The sequence below is a fragment of the Gavialis gangeticus genome, unplaced genomic scaffold, assembly GCF_001723915.1.
Source record: "Gavialis gangeticus isolate Ggan-Ray unplaced genomic scaffold, GavGan_comp1, whole genome shotgun sequence".
Classification (NCBI taxonomy): domain Eukaryota; kingdom Metazoa; phylum Chordata; order Crocodylia; family Gavialidae; genus Gavialis; species Gavialis gangeticus.
Genome location: NW_017729031.1, coordinates 105083819 through 105100243, shown reverse-complemented (window position 1 = coordinate 105100243; position 16425 = coordinate 105083819). Strand labels below are relative to the sequence as shown.

The 16425-nt window shown below is 45.5% G+C and overlaps 1 protein-coding gene across 1 annotated transcript in view; it reads left to right on the top strand.

Annotated features, from left to right (window-relative positions):
- The window catches only part of CNBD2 (cyclic nucleotide binding domain containing 2), a 37690-nt gene extending 27183 nt beyond the window's left edge, over window positions 1-10507 (top strand). The window contains exons 7-11 of the mRNA XM_019522910.1: window positions 2436-2550; window positions 4899-5100; window positions 7224-7735; window positions 9545-9830; window positions 10037-10507. Coding sequence (XP_019378455.1) covers window positions 2436-2550; window positions 4899-5100; window positions 7224-7735; window positions 9545-9830; window positions 10037-10379 — 1458 coding nt within the window. The 3' untranslated portion in view covers window positions 10380-10507. The remainder of the gene's footprint in view (window positions 1-2435; window positions 2551-4898; window positions 5101-7223; window positions 7736-9544; window positions 9831-10036) is intronic.
- The last annotated feature ends 5918 nt before the right edge of the window (window positions 10508-16425 follow it).

Sequence of the window (16425 nt, the reverse complement as noted above, 5' to 3'; positions counted from 1 at the left end):
AATGCAATCAGTTTATTCTAACCCTTGTTTTTTCCTATTTACGTTTCTGTTCTTATCATTTTGACCTTTGTTGAGTCGCATATAAAAGTTTGTAGAAAGCTCATTAGACCACAGATTTGAGTCAATAACATATTTCTGAGAGATGCCTAGCTTTCTTTTGGATTTGCTAAAATATATAACAACAGTATTACACTAACTGAGACACCAACTCAAAAAGATGCCAAGAAAATTAAACAGAGCATAATGATATAGCAGTGATATTTTTTGCTTGGTCATCCTGTGGAAATCCAAAACAAGACAGAATAATTGGTATAATTGTAGTCTTTACATAAATGAACTGTTTTGAGATGGTTGAGGTTTGAATTAATGGTTTATTTTCAGGGTTGTTATCTGGCAACAAAAAATTATATGTTAAATATGCTGAGAGGACTTTCTAAGACCCAACTGTCCCAATTCACTTTTTTGTTGCTTAGCATTTATGGTATGAAGCAGTGGTTCTCAATCTTTCTTAGATTCAGGGTATTGCTTGTTAGACTCAAAAGCACCCCTTGGAAAGTGCCAGCTCTTCACTTTCACTCATTTTTTTGACTACAGAAAAAATATTGAGCAATTCTTCTGTTACCAAAAATGAGGTAACAAAATTTGTTAACAACAATGAGGTAAATGGTCTTTCCAGAGACAAGGCTACATCATGTCTATGATTACGACTTCTTTGCAAGCTTAGACTCAGAATTCAGGAACAGTTACAATTTTCTTACTGATTACTCCTTTTGTAAACCAAGTTAAGATACAATCACATTTTTCAATGATTTTTCATTTCCTTTTAGCAGGTAAAGCATTGCTACTACCCAAGTCAGACAAAGAGTCAAGAGACAGGTCTATAACCCAACTTTTTATTCATTACAACTCAATCCATAAGCATAAACCCTTGTTTCTATGCCTATTTAGCTACCTGCAACAGCACAATACAGATTTTTATCTGGCTGGGGGAGACTCAAGAGGAAGGAGCTGGCATGCAGGCTGGCAGAAGGTTGTTTTCACTTTGCAGAGATCTTCCCAAAGATTCCCTGTTTCCACCCAATATTTTTATGTGGGTTACCTAAATAAATATTCTGATTGGCATTATTCAAATTTGTTTAACTGAAACTTTGGCCTGTACTGAACTAGTTTTCCTGTGGTCTTGGATGATGCCAATTAGCTGGGATCTGTGGTCTTGAACAGAGTAGAGTTATGGGAGGGAAGACTTTTTGTCTCTTTCCCTCACCATCTGGGAATGCTACTTGCCATGTTTTGTTTCTTCTGCTTTGCTGAATAGACCAATTATAGTGTACAACAGGTTAATGAAACAAAACATTGGTTGTTACTTCTAGCTATTGTTACACACCTTTTCAAAATGCAGTTATTGATTTTTGGGTTAATCTAATATTAAAGGCTGAATAAACAGTTTCTTATTTTACTTTCGCAGACTATTGTGATTTGAATGCAAGCTTATTGATTGTTGAGTGTATACCAGTTTAAGTATGTATCATTCATAACTTGGGCTTTTGCTAGGGCTGTAGTCTGCACTAGTCAGTGTGGTCTGTCAGTCACTGACCATATCTACAGCCTACACTTCTGTTGTAGACTACTCAGGCCACAACAGGTCAGAATATTTTTCTATTTGAGTGGATCCCTATTTGAAATCTCTGGGTTTAGGTAGTGAATCATGTGTAAGCTTTAGCACACCATAGTGCTACCAATGAGTGATACTCTGTGCGACCCTTAAAAGGATCTCGCAGCACCCTGGTTGAGAAACTCTGGTATAAAGGATCTATTGAAAGCCCACTCAGGTTGATGGAAAAACGCACAATTTTATGAATCTTTTGCAAGCAAGTACTCTATTCACAAAAGTCACCTCTCTTTCTCCAATGAAATTATACATTTGACTCAGAGTTGTAGGATTGATTCCTCATTGATTTAGAACAGATTTGTTACTCTTGCCTAGATAACTTACAGTACAGGTAGAACAATAATATAATTACTGAAAGTTAATAAACTGTGGATGTAATGCTACATACTAGTTGCTATAGCAGGAGTAGGCAACACAGCACGCATGCCAGAGTGTGGCACACAAAGGCATTTTGCTTGGCACAGGCATCTCGGGGAAGGAGCTGGAGCTGCCCTGCCACAAGGATTGGACCCCATGTAGCTCCCCCGCCATCTGCTCCTGGCACACCAACTGCTTACAGGTCAAGGTTGTGGGTGTTTTTGTCACCCTGTCCAAAAATGTTGCCGACCCCTGTGATACAGCATTTTTCATACATAGATCTTCAAACAGTTTCAAATTAAATGTCATCATCTCTGTATTACAGGTGATGTTGTGACATGTCCAAAGGTATGTCCCACAATAGAGGTAGTGCCAGTGTTAAACTTTCTTATGCCTTGCTCTTTATTAGGGAACATGTGAAGTTTTACATCTGGTTGATCTCACTGCTTGTCCATCCTATCACAAGTGGATCTGTCAGCAAATGGATCTTCCCAAATATAATCCTCATTCCACAATGGAGACTGGTATGGTATATTGATCTCTAGCAACATATAATCTGGGAAGTTCTCATGCTACCATTCTGTTGTTTAGTAGTTAGTGAATCAGAACTTCCTGTTGTTTTCTCATCTATATATATATATATATATATATATATATTTATAACCTAATAGATTTTAAAGGTAGAAGGAATCATCACCAGCTGGTGTATGTAACACAAGCCAGTTAAAACACAGTGTGACAGGGGGCTGTCATGCGGCCATTCTAACTGTTGGCCAGCCCACCTGTCCAGAGCAGTCCGCCCACCTGCCTTTCCTGCCACGCCTTTGATGTAACTCAGAGAAGTTGTTTATAAAGCGGGAGGCTGCCCATTTAATGCCTGATGCCAAGGGTATAATACTCTGCTCTGAACCTCCCCTTATACCATGTCCCGTACTTTGCAGATGGTATCACTAAATGGCTTCACCCCACAATGGACCTCACTCTATGATGTTTGGACCCCACCTTGATCCCTTCTCCTCAGACAGTCTAATAGCCACCTTCATTCTGGGTTGCAAACTCCCTAGACCCCTTTTCCTCTCGGCAGTGGCCTCCTCTGGGACCTTTGGCCTCGGAGGCCCTGGTCCTGCCTCTAGACCAGTCAGAACTCCAGGCCCCTGACTCTGGCTGTCCCTTGCAGTGGGCATCCTTGCCCTTTGACTGTTCTGGTCCTGGCCCCAGCATTGACCAGTCAAGGGTTTCCTGGCTAGGTTCTTGAGCAGCTAGCCCTCTTCCTTTCATATGCGTCCGCCTTCTTGGGCCCCTCCAGACACAGCTCACTCAATCTCTAAGGCCCAGCCTATGAGCACTCCTTCAGGCCCACCCATGCAGACCCTACTCTACATGGCCCACACACAGTCCTTCAGGCCCACCCATGTGGACCCTTCTCTACACAGCCTACTCACTTGAGTCTACTGCTTTCTCACATTGCCCTCTCCCTGGGCCATGAAAGATGCATGCCCCCAGAGGGTGGTGGGGCACAGCGACTGCCTCCAGGCAGAAGCAGTGGTGGTGGGGGCATGGCAGTGGTGAGCAGGGAGCTCCCACAGGTGACTGCAGTGGTGTCAGAGGTGGGGGAGAGGGGGAGGGTGGTGAATACTGACCAGCAGTCAGTGACCAGCCACAGATGCCACCAGCAGTGTTGGCGGTGGCCAGCGGCAATCAGCGACTGCCTGCAGATGCCATCAGTGGTGAAGCGGGGGAGGGGTGAGCAGCTACTGCCTGCAGGTGCCACCAGCAGCATTGGTGGCACATTTCTTAGGGGGTGCATGTGTACCTGTGTGCACCCGCTATGTGTTGCCAATGCCCTTGGCCCACTACTCTGCCCCCTCACTGGGGGCTGTAGGCCTTATGCCTCTTAGATCTCAAGCCTAATGACATGCCTGAACCCTTTGCCTGTCCCCTTTCCAGGGTAACCCACCAGATTGTGGGGGCTGAGGCTATAGGGTACCCCATACTCATTTTTCACTAGGAAGGCACTGATGTGGCATTTCCTGGGGACCATCCTGCCACAGGGAGCCCCACCACAACATCCAGCCCTAGCAGGGTGTAGCTGTAGGTCATTCCCCAAGACCAGGAACCTCCTCCATCCCCATAGTTCCTATCTTTGACCTCCAGATGTTCTGGGAGCAGCAGATTGCTGGCTGGGCAATGTTACTTCAGTGCCATCCCTACTGCAACTGCCCACTTAGCTCTGAGGGCCTGGTTTTATACTGAAGTGGCCTGGCCCCATCCTCCAATCCAGGAGCCCTCTTGCAGTCATGTGACTGTCTTGTTAAACCACACCCAACCTGCTGGCTGATCCATAGCCTGTTCAAGCCTCTTAAAAAGTGGTAGGCACCAAAGGTGCCCTGCCACACTCAACAACAAGAATGTTTAGCCCTAGAAGCATTCAAAGATAAACTTGACCTCAGTCCTGTGCTCAGTGTGGAAACTCATGGGTACACCACACAAATGGTCAAAGTCCTCTTTTTTCAGCCTTCTCTCCCCCAATCTGTTTTTTTGAGGAAAGAGCTTTTTTATTATAGTCACACCTTGTTTCATTCCTGGGATACTGGAAAATTCGTGCAGGTTTAATTGTCCACTAAGTGTCTGAGAATTATGTTTATGAGAGGGTCTAGCAGTCATTAAAAATAATTAGCTTGTAATGATTAATTAGTCCTGCAAAGGAGCTGCCCAGGTAAATGTTTATGCTTACATCATGTCCCCTTGACTTCTACAGAGCTCCAGTCAAGTGTAAAAGTCTGTGTAGATGAATCCATTTACAGGGACGATCTTTTAGTAGGCTAATTTAGCTCTCTACTTACAAAGGAGATGTAACTTCCTTTCTTTGCAGGTGCCACAGGAAGAAAAAAATTCAATGATTTTATGTGGAAATCCTTTCCTGTACAAGACATGAGTAATCTGAAATCTCTGTATATCCTGCCTTTGAAGCACCACAGAGATGAATGTTTTAAAAAACCTATCCATTTTATAAATGGCAAACATGAAAATATAAACAGAAAGCTGGAGAAACGAAAGAGAGATGACAAAAACAGGTAGAACGAAATAAGTGTTCCTTCATATCTTGCTGATCTAGGACATTAGAAGTAACTATCCCATGCTTTCATTTTATGGCTGATATTTATATAAAGACATTTTTATTTTTTACAAAGTATTTCTGAGATATACTATGTTTTTTCACATATAGCATATACCTAATTGCCTTAATGCGTCATTGTTCTTCACTCCAGAGATGTTAACAATTCGCTCTCCTTTTTAATGGTCTTGATGTTCCACTATTCAAGCTAATCTTTTTAAGGCCAGTATTGTTGTCTGATAGCTATTCCCAGACTTTTCTCCTATTTTAGAGCCTTGGAGACTCTAGCTCTTTTCAAACTCGTAGATCCACCCATGAAGACCAGTCTTCAGCAGCAGGTAGGGTTTCAGTATTAGTGAAGCAGGAAAGGGAGGGTGAGTGAGCTGAAGATTAGGCCTTGTCCCTCTTCTAGGCAGCCATAGCTCTGGGAAAATCTTTTTTTTCCTTTATTCTGCCTTTCAAAAACAAGGTGCTTATTATATTCCGGGGCATGTTGTATGAAAGAAACTATGGTAGTAAGTCTGTTCCTTAGCTAATAAATAGTAATTATTTTTATATTTTTTCAAGTATTTTCAAAGCCAGCCTTGTCATAAGCAATTTCTTTGTGAATAATTGAGGGCGGTACCCATTTTTCGTTTTTGGAATTCTTCTGTGATTTGTGAAATTTTTATCTAAACATTATTAAACTTTTTTTTACAGAAACAAAAAATAAGGTTTACAATAAAAATATCAGAATATTTTCATGACATTTCAGTAAAAGCAGTGCATTTTTTATGCTTCCAAATTAAAGTAAAGAACATTTCAAGTTTTATCACAAAATTAGATTTTTATCTTTTGACCAGTTCAGCTTTTTTGCCCAGTTCTACCAGTTCTGCTGGAACAATTCTACTGAAAACCATGGAATGGCAATGGTGTAAAATTAAATAAGATCTGGACCCAGCATTGCAACTTTTACAGAAAGACGTTAACTCCCTTTATTTATTGTAATGTAAGGTCGTATATACAAAAAAGAGTTAATAATAAGATATATATGTAGGGCTAAGAAGAGAGAAGAAGAGAAAGAAAGAATAGTTGTGATGATATTGACAACGACACAAGTGGGGGATAAGTGTAGGAAAGTAGCTATTAAGCTCAATTTTAGGTATGCTCCGTCCTGGCCCCAGGGTTGCATTCACCACCCTGGATGGACAGTGCCTGCCCCTGCCCCACTCCCTCCCTCACCATGGGGGCCTCCATCACCCCTCCTCCAAAACCCCTTCCCTACCCCCCCCCCTTTCCCCCAACAGACTTACTGGCTGAACGCTGCTCTCCAAGCTGCTCAGCCGCATTCCTGTAAGTTGGCTATCAGATCAATATCGGCCAGTATGGCTGGTTAATAATCAGCCATCAATATCAGCCAAGAAAATCTTTATCAGTGCACCCCTAGTTAAAGCTATGTGCTTGAAGGAGTATCACCCAAGGGGGGAGTCTAAATCAATGGTTCTCAAACTTTTTTGTACCAGGACCCATTTGTAAACATTGGTCAGTCCTGACCCCGCACCCCTCACTCCTGACCCTCTGCCCCCAGGCCCTAGCCCCCCTGTGTGTGGGGCAGGGTGTGTGTGCGGGGCATGGGTGGCCCCAGGTAGCCTGTTGCAGGCTGGAACTCTGACAGCCTGCAAGCGAAAAGCCATGGTTTCCCACATTTTATTCCTTAAAAGGAGAATCCATTTTGTTGATCCTTTTTTAAAGTTTGTTTGCGACCCTTTAAAAAATTCTTCCAACCCACTTTTGGATTGTGACCCACGGGTTGAGAAACACTGGCCTAGATGAAGAAGAACCTTCAGAACCTGTGGGAGATCAGACAGGGAAAGGAGAAAAAAGGAGAGGAGGCCAAAAGTGCTAAAGGAGATGGGAACTTCCACTTGTGACAGAGAAATCAAGGAGAATGAGGGTAGAGAAGAGGCTATTAGGTTTGAATACACATAACAAAAGTGTAGAACTTCTAATATTTTGTTTGATACAAACAATAGTTACATTGCTTGATATGGTGTCACAATAAATGCCTGAAAAGATGGGTTCAAATTTCTAACATTTTTAAAGGCTTTGTAGATTTGACAACAGCTTCATTGGGGATGAAGGTGAGAGAGAAGTTGTTCAGAACGAAGTATTGGGGCTTATACGAAAGAAGCTAACCATTCTCACACCGTGTGGAGAACTACCCACAGCTCTTGCTGCAGCAGTTTATACAAGAGTGGATGAAGTCCATGCGGGAGAATTCTTGGTGCGTACATTTAGAGAGAAAGGTTACTTTAACAAACTTGAATTCTATGTGGCAAGCAACAAATCTTCAGCGTCCCAGAAAAACCAAGAGGCATCATATCCTCATACCTCAGAGTGTTCTGAGATGGAGAGCTTATGCAAATCAGCTTTCCATACCCTATGGCCCATGTATTTAGTGGTCAGTTTTATAATAGAGAATTCCTCTGCAGAGGAGAGGACATTAAATGCTTTGTTCTGTGCAAATTCTGTGCCTGGTGAAGGGAGCATTTTCCCAGAAGAATTATATAGTCTCCAAGTCTGTGGATCACAAAACAACCCTCCCTGCATCCAAGGCTGATAGCCATAGAATAGGGGTGGGCAAAATATGGCTTCCAGGCAGGATCTGGCCAACCAGTTGATTGTATCTGCCCCTTGGCTGCCCTCATGGCACTCCGCATGGGGCCGTGCCCTGCCCGCTCCCACCTGAGGCAGCTTGTGCCATGCTCCCACCCACACCTGCCTCATGCCCATGCCTGCTAATAGCACTGCCCTGGCCCCAGCCAGCATGCACAACTTCCCTTTGAGGCTACTCCAGCTGCTGGTGCAGCCACCTGGGCAGGTACTGCTCAGCTCCGTTTGCCTCACTGCAGCTTCCCCACACCTGGAGTGGGGCAGCAGGAGGAGCCAAGCAGCTATGGTGGCAGTGAGAGCAGCTCCATCAGGAAGCTGCACATGGTGGCTGGGGCTAGGGCCAGGGCAGTGACATCAGCAGGTATAGGGCAGGTGTGAGCATAAGCTGGCCTGACAGGGAGCAGGTAGGGCTCAGCCCCATGCAGAGCACTGCCCGGGCAGCCATGGGCCAAATGAGGGGGGGGAGCAAAACACACCTGCACCACACTGCCCAGTGAGCTGCCCCCTGCCCACCCCCCAGCAGCTTCTGAGACCTAGCATGTGGGCAGCCCCCCCCATATCCTGCCACACACTCCACACCCTCACCCCCTCCTCTCACCCACATAGTATACAAGAGTAAGATTTTATTTTGAGCTATTATGCAATCACCTCTATATACACTACTCAAAACATAAATCAGGACACAGATATTTTTTGAAATAAGATTAAAATATGTTGTCATAGATGTTTGATTTTTAGTATATGAATTTTTTTTATTTATAATTTGTAAAAATTCTGAAAGATTTTATGTATGCATCCCTCAACAGCTCACCAAAACTTAAGTGGGCTACCAACCAAAATAATTGCCCACCTTGCCATAGAAGCTGATTTCAGCCAATTCAAGTCAATGGGATAATTATTTAACATAAAAGATAATGTGAAATAGGTCCTGTCATATTAAATTGTATTTTTAGTGCAGAGTGAAGGATGATGCCCAAAGACCTAATACAAGTTTGTGTTCAGTCACAATTCTGGGTTGCTGTGTTCTGTTCATTAAGACAGCCATAGAGGGTACAAAACAGAAGCAAAAAGAGATACATTAATTTAGGGTATTGCTTCAATATTCTTTTCTGATGGGGAGTCCAACTACAAACTTTTATAGGTGCTCCCTGTCTGGTACAGGTCAAAAAGGAGTGCAGGCAGTACTACTACTGATTGCCCTTCTTCATGATGGATTTCCTCTAGGGAGCAGGTGTCTAGGCTGCTGCAGGGTTGTGCAACTGAAACCTTCCTGTGCTTGCTTGTATGGACTTTTTAAAAGTAACAAAATCTCTTGCTATAAAATATCAGTTACAGCAAGGAGTTTCCACAGTGACACATTCTAAAGCAGGGTTGTCCAGATGACAGCCCCTAGACTCCTGCACAGCCACCACACCCCTACATTGCTTTGGTTGCAACAGCAGCTGGAGTTTCTGGAGACCCTATTCCTCCTCCAGCTTTCACTACCTGCTCTTGCCCCAGGGACAGGGCAGTATAGCATGGCACAGTCAGGGGAGACTAGGGTACATACTGCAGCAGGGGGTAGGGAGCAGACAATGGCTCATGAGGTACACCAGTGGAGGGAGCATACGTGGTACAGTAGTATGTATGTAGTATGACCTGAGGGATCCATAGTTAGTCCTGGTGCAACCTGTGGGCATGTGGCCCCCAGCCACTTAGAAGTTGGACAGCCCTGCTCTAATTTAACCTTCTAAATCATATCTCATAAACCATACTTAACTCTTATTCTGCATTACTCAATGCAAACAACAGCAGCATTCAGATACATGTGTACAGAAGTCAACAGAGACTCAGTGATGTGCAGATAGCGTTCTTTGTTTTGTTTTCCTCTCAGGGGATCAGTCAGCATCTCTTACCAGAATATATGCAAGATAAGCGATGCTTCGTTTTGGTTAGCCAAGGAGCTGAGATAATACGGTTGAAAAAAGACAGGTTTGAGGAGTTAGCAGATGATACAACAATAATGAAATTACACAAAATAAAGACCACATACCCCAGGTAAGTGAATGAATATATTTGGGGAGAGAATTGACCCATAAATCAGTGGACTGGTACTCAACAAAAATTGAGGTGGTTGGCCTCAATTTATACAACTTCATCTTAATTTCACTAGAAATTAAGGATAAAAACTGGCCTTCCTAATGTTAGTGGGTGACTTCAGTAGAGCCCGACTTTCACCGCTAAGTATCTTTGGTTCTTTTCAGTGATGATGAGCTTTGTCAGAAGTTCCTAAAACAAAACAACTGGAAAATGTTCAGGAAAGATCTGGTGAATTTTATATTGAACCAAAAATTCATGATGATGGCAAGCCCTCCATCTGCAAAGCCCAAGGAAGATGCTAATAGTTCCTGGAGTGTGAATCGAGCAGGTGTTCTGGACTTGGCTGCTCTTCGCCATCCTGCTTCTTCAGGTACTAGACAACAACAACACAAATTTGTCCCGGTCCAAACACAACAAAGACAGGATTCTCAGGCCCTTCCCAATATAGAGTTAAGGTTGATTCATGGCATTGCTTTACCACGGCCTAGTTTGAAAGGATTGTTTTAGTGAGCGTAAAAAAGTCAGTCAGACCAGCAGGTTGAAAAGTACAAATGCAGCTTAACAAAACAAAAAGTGAAACGGTATTTTTATTTGTTAAAAAATGTTAAAAATAAATTAAAATATATTTTGTTGTTGCTGTTGTTGAGCTTTTTAATTTTAGCTTTTTCCACAGTTTCTGTGGAAGAACGGTGGTGTTTCCCAAACTTCACACAGATTCTTATGGATGTTTTCACCTTGGATCTTTTCTTTGAACTATGAAGTATACCTTATTTTCTATGTGGTAATTTGTATTTCATTTACCTGTGATAAGAAAACCCATTTTCACTGTGAAACACCTTTTCAGTCCATGTTGAACTTTGAAGGATGCATCTTTATATACAAAATTAAGGTATTTTGATTTATTTTTTGATACTGAAATACTTTCATATTATTCACATCCTAATTACAAATGAAATAAAGTTGAATAGAGAATGTAATATCTTTCTCATTCCACATGACTAGCAAACTTAACGAAATTATTAATGTATTTTTAAATGGTATGTAGATACACAGCTATAATCTTTGCTGTGGTTCAGTTTTCAGGGGACATTTGTACACATACATTTGTCTGCTCTGACACACTGGAGATCTGGCATGTCAGAGCAGACTTAATTGATTGAGTCTGCTCTGCATGCGAGCTGCCTGTTGGCACAGTACAGAATAAGGCTGCAGGCCCCTGCAGCCCTGCACCCAGTGAGACTGGGCTGTGAGGGTGCGGATTCCCTCCGTTTGATCACTCAGCAAAAGGGTCACCTAATTCTCTCCTGCCATGTCTTGTTGCTGAAGGTCTGTTTGGTAGGAGGTGGTTGAGCCTGCTGCATGTTGGCCTGGCTGCACAGGATCTGCTTCTTGTCTGGGGCTCTTACCTCCCCTACATCCCCAAAGGGGGAAGGGGGCTCTTTCTCTCAGACCCAGCCCTATCAAGTAAAAGCAATAATAATTAAAAAAAAAAAAAAAAAAGGAACACAGGAAAATCTCCAGTTGGTCTCCCTTACATGGTGGACCTTTCTATCTGCCTTAGATGCCTCAGTGTCATTCCTCTGTGCTGTCGCAGCATGTGTCAGTTCACCACATGAGATGGGTCCTCTACAGCCCTTACTAACTTGGCTCTGTCCAAATAGCCAAGGAGGATCCTTTCCCAGCATCCTTCCAGCTTGGGCCATTGCTGGCTGCTCTTCTTTGTTCTTTTCTGGATGGTCAGGACCCAGCCTAATAAGCTCTTCTTTTCTCTTCTCCCCCCACCCCTAGCCGAAATGAAAGTAAAAATAACTGAAATAAAAAGACCTCACCTGGAGCATTGTCAGCTCTCTGGCTGGCTCGTTCCCTAATATGGTTTCCTACCAGCCCCTCTAACAGCTCTTGTGCTGCTGTGGGCTTGGCTGCGGCATCCCAGACTATCAGAGCTCCTCCAAGCTCCTGGGCTGGGAAATCAGCCCTCTCTCCATCCCTTGGGGTTCTGGCTGTGGCATTCAATGTTGCAGCATCCGTGTCTCCTTCCCACCTGTCCTGTCACTCCTCCTGCCTTGGCACTGGGCCAGAAATACCGGTGCAGCTGCAGGCACGTCCAATCCAGACTGAGCAACTGCTAATAAAGCAGGGCTCCCACAGCAACTAGCAATCCTTTGTTGTTGCTGGCTCAGGCACTGTAGGTAGGTTTCTTCCCACTGTGGGTGCACAAGGGACTTTTCTCTCTCCTTCACATTTATGTGCCCAGCGCTGCGTAACATACATATTCATATAAACAGTGAAATGTGTGTCAGCGCTGGGAAAATGGCAGCAGTGTGCTTTTGAACTAAAATACCTTCAAAGTGTTTTAGTTCAAAAGTGTGCCGCTGCCATTTTCCCAGTACTGATGCACATTTTGACATTTATACAAATGTATGCGCCGTGTACAAATGCCCAGGGAGATGTGACATTGCTCTAGCATTTCATAGTTAGACCACTGAGATGTGCTCAAGACAGATCTACATATTAGAGTTTCCAATACTGCAGGTAACATTTTATTTTAAAAAGTTTTCTATGAATTACAAAATATTGAAAAAAAATTATCTAATTTTTTTGGGTAAAACCTTATGTCACAGTCCTTATAATAAGGAGTATCTTTAATATAGAATTTAAAAGTAAATAATTAGACCACAAAAAATGCTTTTCTCCAAGCAGTTCTGAGAATTGTCCATCCTTCATATTAGGCTTGCATGAAAGAGAGTTTTGATACCTCATTAGACCAGTGGTTCTCAGTGGATGCATCTACACATGCACATTTACTGCTCAGTAACTGAAATTACTGCACAGTACAGGTGCACATCTACACGTGCGTGCCCATACCACACAGGAAGTATGGTGACTTAAGCCAACTTGAGCATAAATTTGATACCTGCATCATGCAGGTATCACACTTACGCCCGATTAGTTACTGCGCAGTAATGCACATGTAGATGCCTTACTGCACAGTAACACTGTGTGTGTGGACTAATTTGGGATTAATTTTAGTACCAAGTCAGTCCACATACAGTGTTAATGTGCTTTAATACCTGCACGTGTAGACGCTGGCTTATTCCCACTTACTGCATAGTAAATTTAAGCTGGCATAAATGCAGGTGTAGACGCACTCAGTCTTGTTAGATTCAAGTTACCCTGTCTGAAAATGCCAGCTTTTAATTTTTCTCACACATTTTTTGACTTCAGAAAAATATTAGAACAATTTTTCTGTTGCAAAGAACTTAGAAAGACCACAACAGGTTAGAATGTTTTTAATACTGTGGATTCCTCTGGGTTTATCTTATGAATCATGTCTGCACACCTAACAGTGCTAACATTGTGTGACACACTACGTCATCCTTGGAAGGATCTCAAGGAGCCCCAGGGTGCTATGGCATCCTGGTTGAGAATCACTAGACAGTATGGAAAAGAGAGATGCCATGATCCTACTAGTATACCTGCTTAACTTCATGCACTATACTTAGTACTCATAAAGTTACTAAGACTGTTGAGGGTCCACAAAGATAAATATTTTGGAGGATTGGAGTCAAAATTGTTGTTTTTTTTCCAATATTTCTCCATGCTAATTATACAAAACAATGCATTAAAATAGATAGATACTTTAGCAGTAGTACCAGTGCACCGATACATTGGTCCAATAGTCGATCAGCACTGATATAAAGAAAATTGACTATACTGGAAATCAGCCTGAAGTGGCCAATAATTTGGCTGATAAATGCCTGTGTGTGCATGCAGCCACAGCACAGCACACAGGCAGCAAGGAGCACAGCCCAGCAGCATGGAGAGCTGAATGCAGCTGGTAAGCCTGTTGTGGTAGAAGGGGACAGGGGGAGGGAAGGGGCGGAGGGGACAGATCAACGCCCTCCATGGTCAGGGAGGGAGTGGGGCTGGAGCTTGGGGTGGGTGGCAGCAGCACTGAGAGTGGGGCCTATGGTGAAATTTGGGATGGCTGCAGCACCCTCCCATAAACCCCTCTCAGCACCGCTGCTGCCTGCCCCGAGCACAGCGCAGATCCTGGTCTCAGCCCACAGCTGCAGCCCACCCTGCGCAGATCCAGGGGTACACCCCCCACCCCCCATGCCCTCCAGGACAAGCGGCGGGAACAGGATAAGGTGTGCACAGCAGCGGGAGCTGCCCCCTGTCCCCATGCCCCCTGGATTAGCTGCGACTCCATCCTGTGCCTGCCCTGCCCTGCCCCAGCCGGGCAGCACCTACCCCAGCCCCACTCCCTCCCTCACTATGGGGGGTGTTGATCTGGCCTCCCACACCCTTTCCCTCCCCGCTCCCCTTCCACCACAACAGACTTACCAGTTGGATGCAGCTGTATCAAAAATTGGATCGATATTGGCCGATATGCCTCCTTAAAAATTGGTTATTGGTATCAGCCCCAAAAAATCTCCATTTGTGCACCCCTATTTAGCAGTAGCTTAACCAGAGCTGGGCAATCGTGTCATGAGCCCTGGTTGCTATGTTGTAAAGGGCCAAAATGGACTCAGGGTTGGGGGGTGGGGGATGTCACCAGTGGAACATTGTAGTGACTAGCCTTGGCACAGGGTCACCTCAATGGTGTAACCTCCAGCCATGCAGACCACAGGCAGTATTTCCCTCATCAGCCTCCCTCTCTCATGCTGGGAGGCCAACAACTACTGAGTTAACTGTCTCACAGCCACTGTAGAATTAAGGCTTTTACAGTGTCATACTGTATACAATTCAGTGGCAGCTGTGAAAAGTTTAACCCTGTAGCTGTTGCAGCAGTGGCATCTTCCATGGGGGCTGGGGGAGTGAGACTAATGGGGGGAATCCACCCCCAATCTCCCTTTAGTCCAGGGGATGGCAATTATTTGGGCCCAAGGGACCCACAGGGAATTTTAATGATTTATCTTGCGCTGGATAACGCTTCCCCCCCAACCTCCCATGCAGCAATTCACCAAAACTCCCTGTGGGGCTTTGGGCAGACAGGGAGCAGTTTTCAGGAACAGGATGGGTGGGTGAGGCTGGGATCATGAGGCCGCATTGTGAGGTGGTGACACCTTGGGGCTGGGGCCCAGGCTGAGCTGTGATCCACTCCCTGCATGCCCTGCCCTGTGAGGAGTGTATGGGGGTGGGGGGAGGTTGCCTGGGTCCTAGGTCTCGGGAGCCAGCTAGGGGTAATGGGAGGAAAGGGGAAGGGGCACATGCAGCAGAACTTGCCCAGGCAGTGTGGTCCACAGCTACCCCCATGGTGCTCTACGTGGGGCCAAGCCTGTTCCTGCCTGCCTGGTCCCAGCTCCAGCCCTGGCCAGTGCACACCTTCTGGTGGGGCTGTTCCTGGTACAGCTGCAGGCAGCCAGGTGCTGCTCTGCTTCCCTTGCCTCCAGCAGGAGCTGGCCTGCTGAAGCTTCTCTACTGTGTGCCCAGCCACCTGAAATGGCACAGCAAGGACAGGAGTGGGAGGAGAAGCCACCACTGGAGGCAAGGGGTTACAGAGCAGCACCTGGCTGGCTGTAGCCACACCAGGAACAGCCCCGCTGGAGCCTGGGTCAGTGGAGTGGTTCTGCTCCCCTTGCCTTCAGTGGTGGCTCCTCCTCTTGCTGCTGCTCCAGGTGGGCAGGTAGGTGGGGGAGCTTAATTTGGGCAGCTCCTGCCCCAGCACGCTGGGCTTTGCCCCCTGCTCAAGCTCCCAGCTGCCTTTTACCCACTTTGCCTGCCTGCAGGTGGTGGATAATTGGCTGGGTGGGCAGAACCAGTGGAAGGCAGTTGGTAGCTGGAGTCCTGCATGCTGAGGCAGGAGCCACCTACCTGAATCCCCCCTCCCCTCCCAGCTGGAGTGATGCAGCAGGGAAAGAAGCAGAAGGAGGAACCACCACTGGAGACAAGGGGAACACAACAGCCCCGCCAGCCTGGGCCCCGGCCAGCACTTGTAGCTTCTGGCAGGGCTATTCCTGGTGTGGCTGCAGCTGGCCAGGTGCTGCTGTGTTCCCTCCACCTCCAGTGGTAGCTTCTCCTCCCACTCCTGCCCCTGCTGTGCTGCTTTGGGTGTGCAAGTGGGCATGGGGGTGGGGAAGCTTTAGTTGGGCAGCACCTGCTGAAGGTGAGGGGAGCAGAGCAGCACTGGGAACAGCCCTGCCAGAAGCTGTGCACGCTGGTCAGGGCCTGGCCAGTGGGTGTGGAAGGGAGCATGGTGCAGGCTGCCCTGATGGGAGTGGGTTGGGGCTCTGCCCCATGCAGAGCACCACAGAGGCAGCTGTGGGCCAAATCCAGTCAGCTGGCAGGCCGGATCCAGCCTGCAAGCCATATTTTGCCCAACCCTGCTCTAGTCCTTTGAGCTAACCCTTCCATCCCAATTCTCCTGTGCTCAGTATAAGCCACCCCTGGCCCCCTTACCCACAGTGCAGAAAGAGCTAGCTACACCTCTGTGCTTTAGGATGACAATGATAAAACAGATCTTTATCCTAAAGGACCTGGATGAGTGAATCAAATTTAAATCTTTGGGTAATAGTTGTATTTCCAAGTTCATTAGAACAATCAAAAGTAT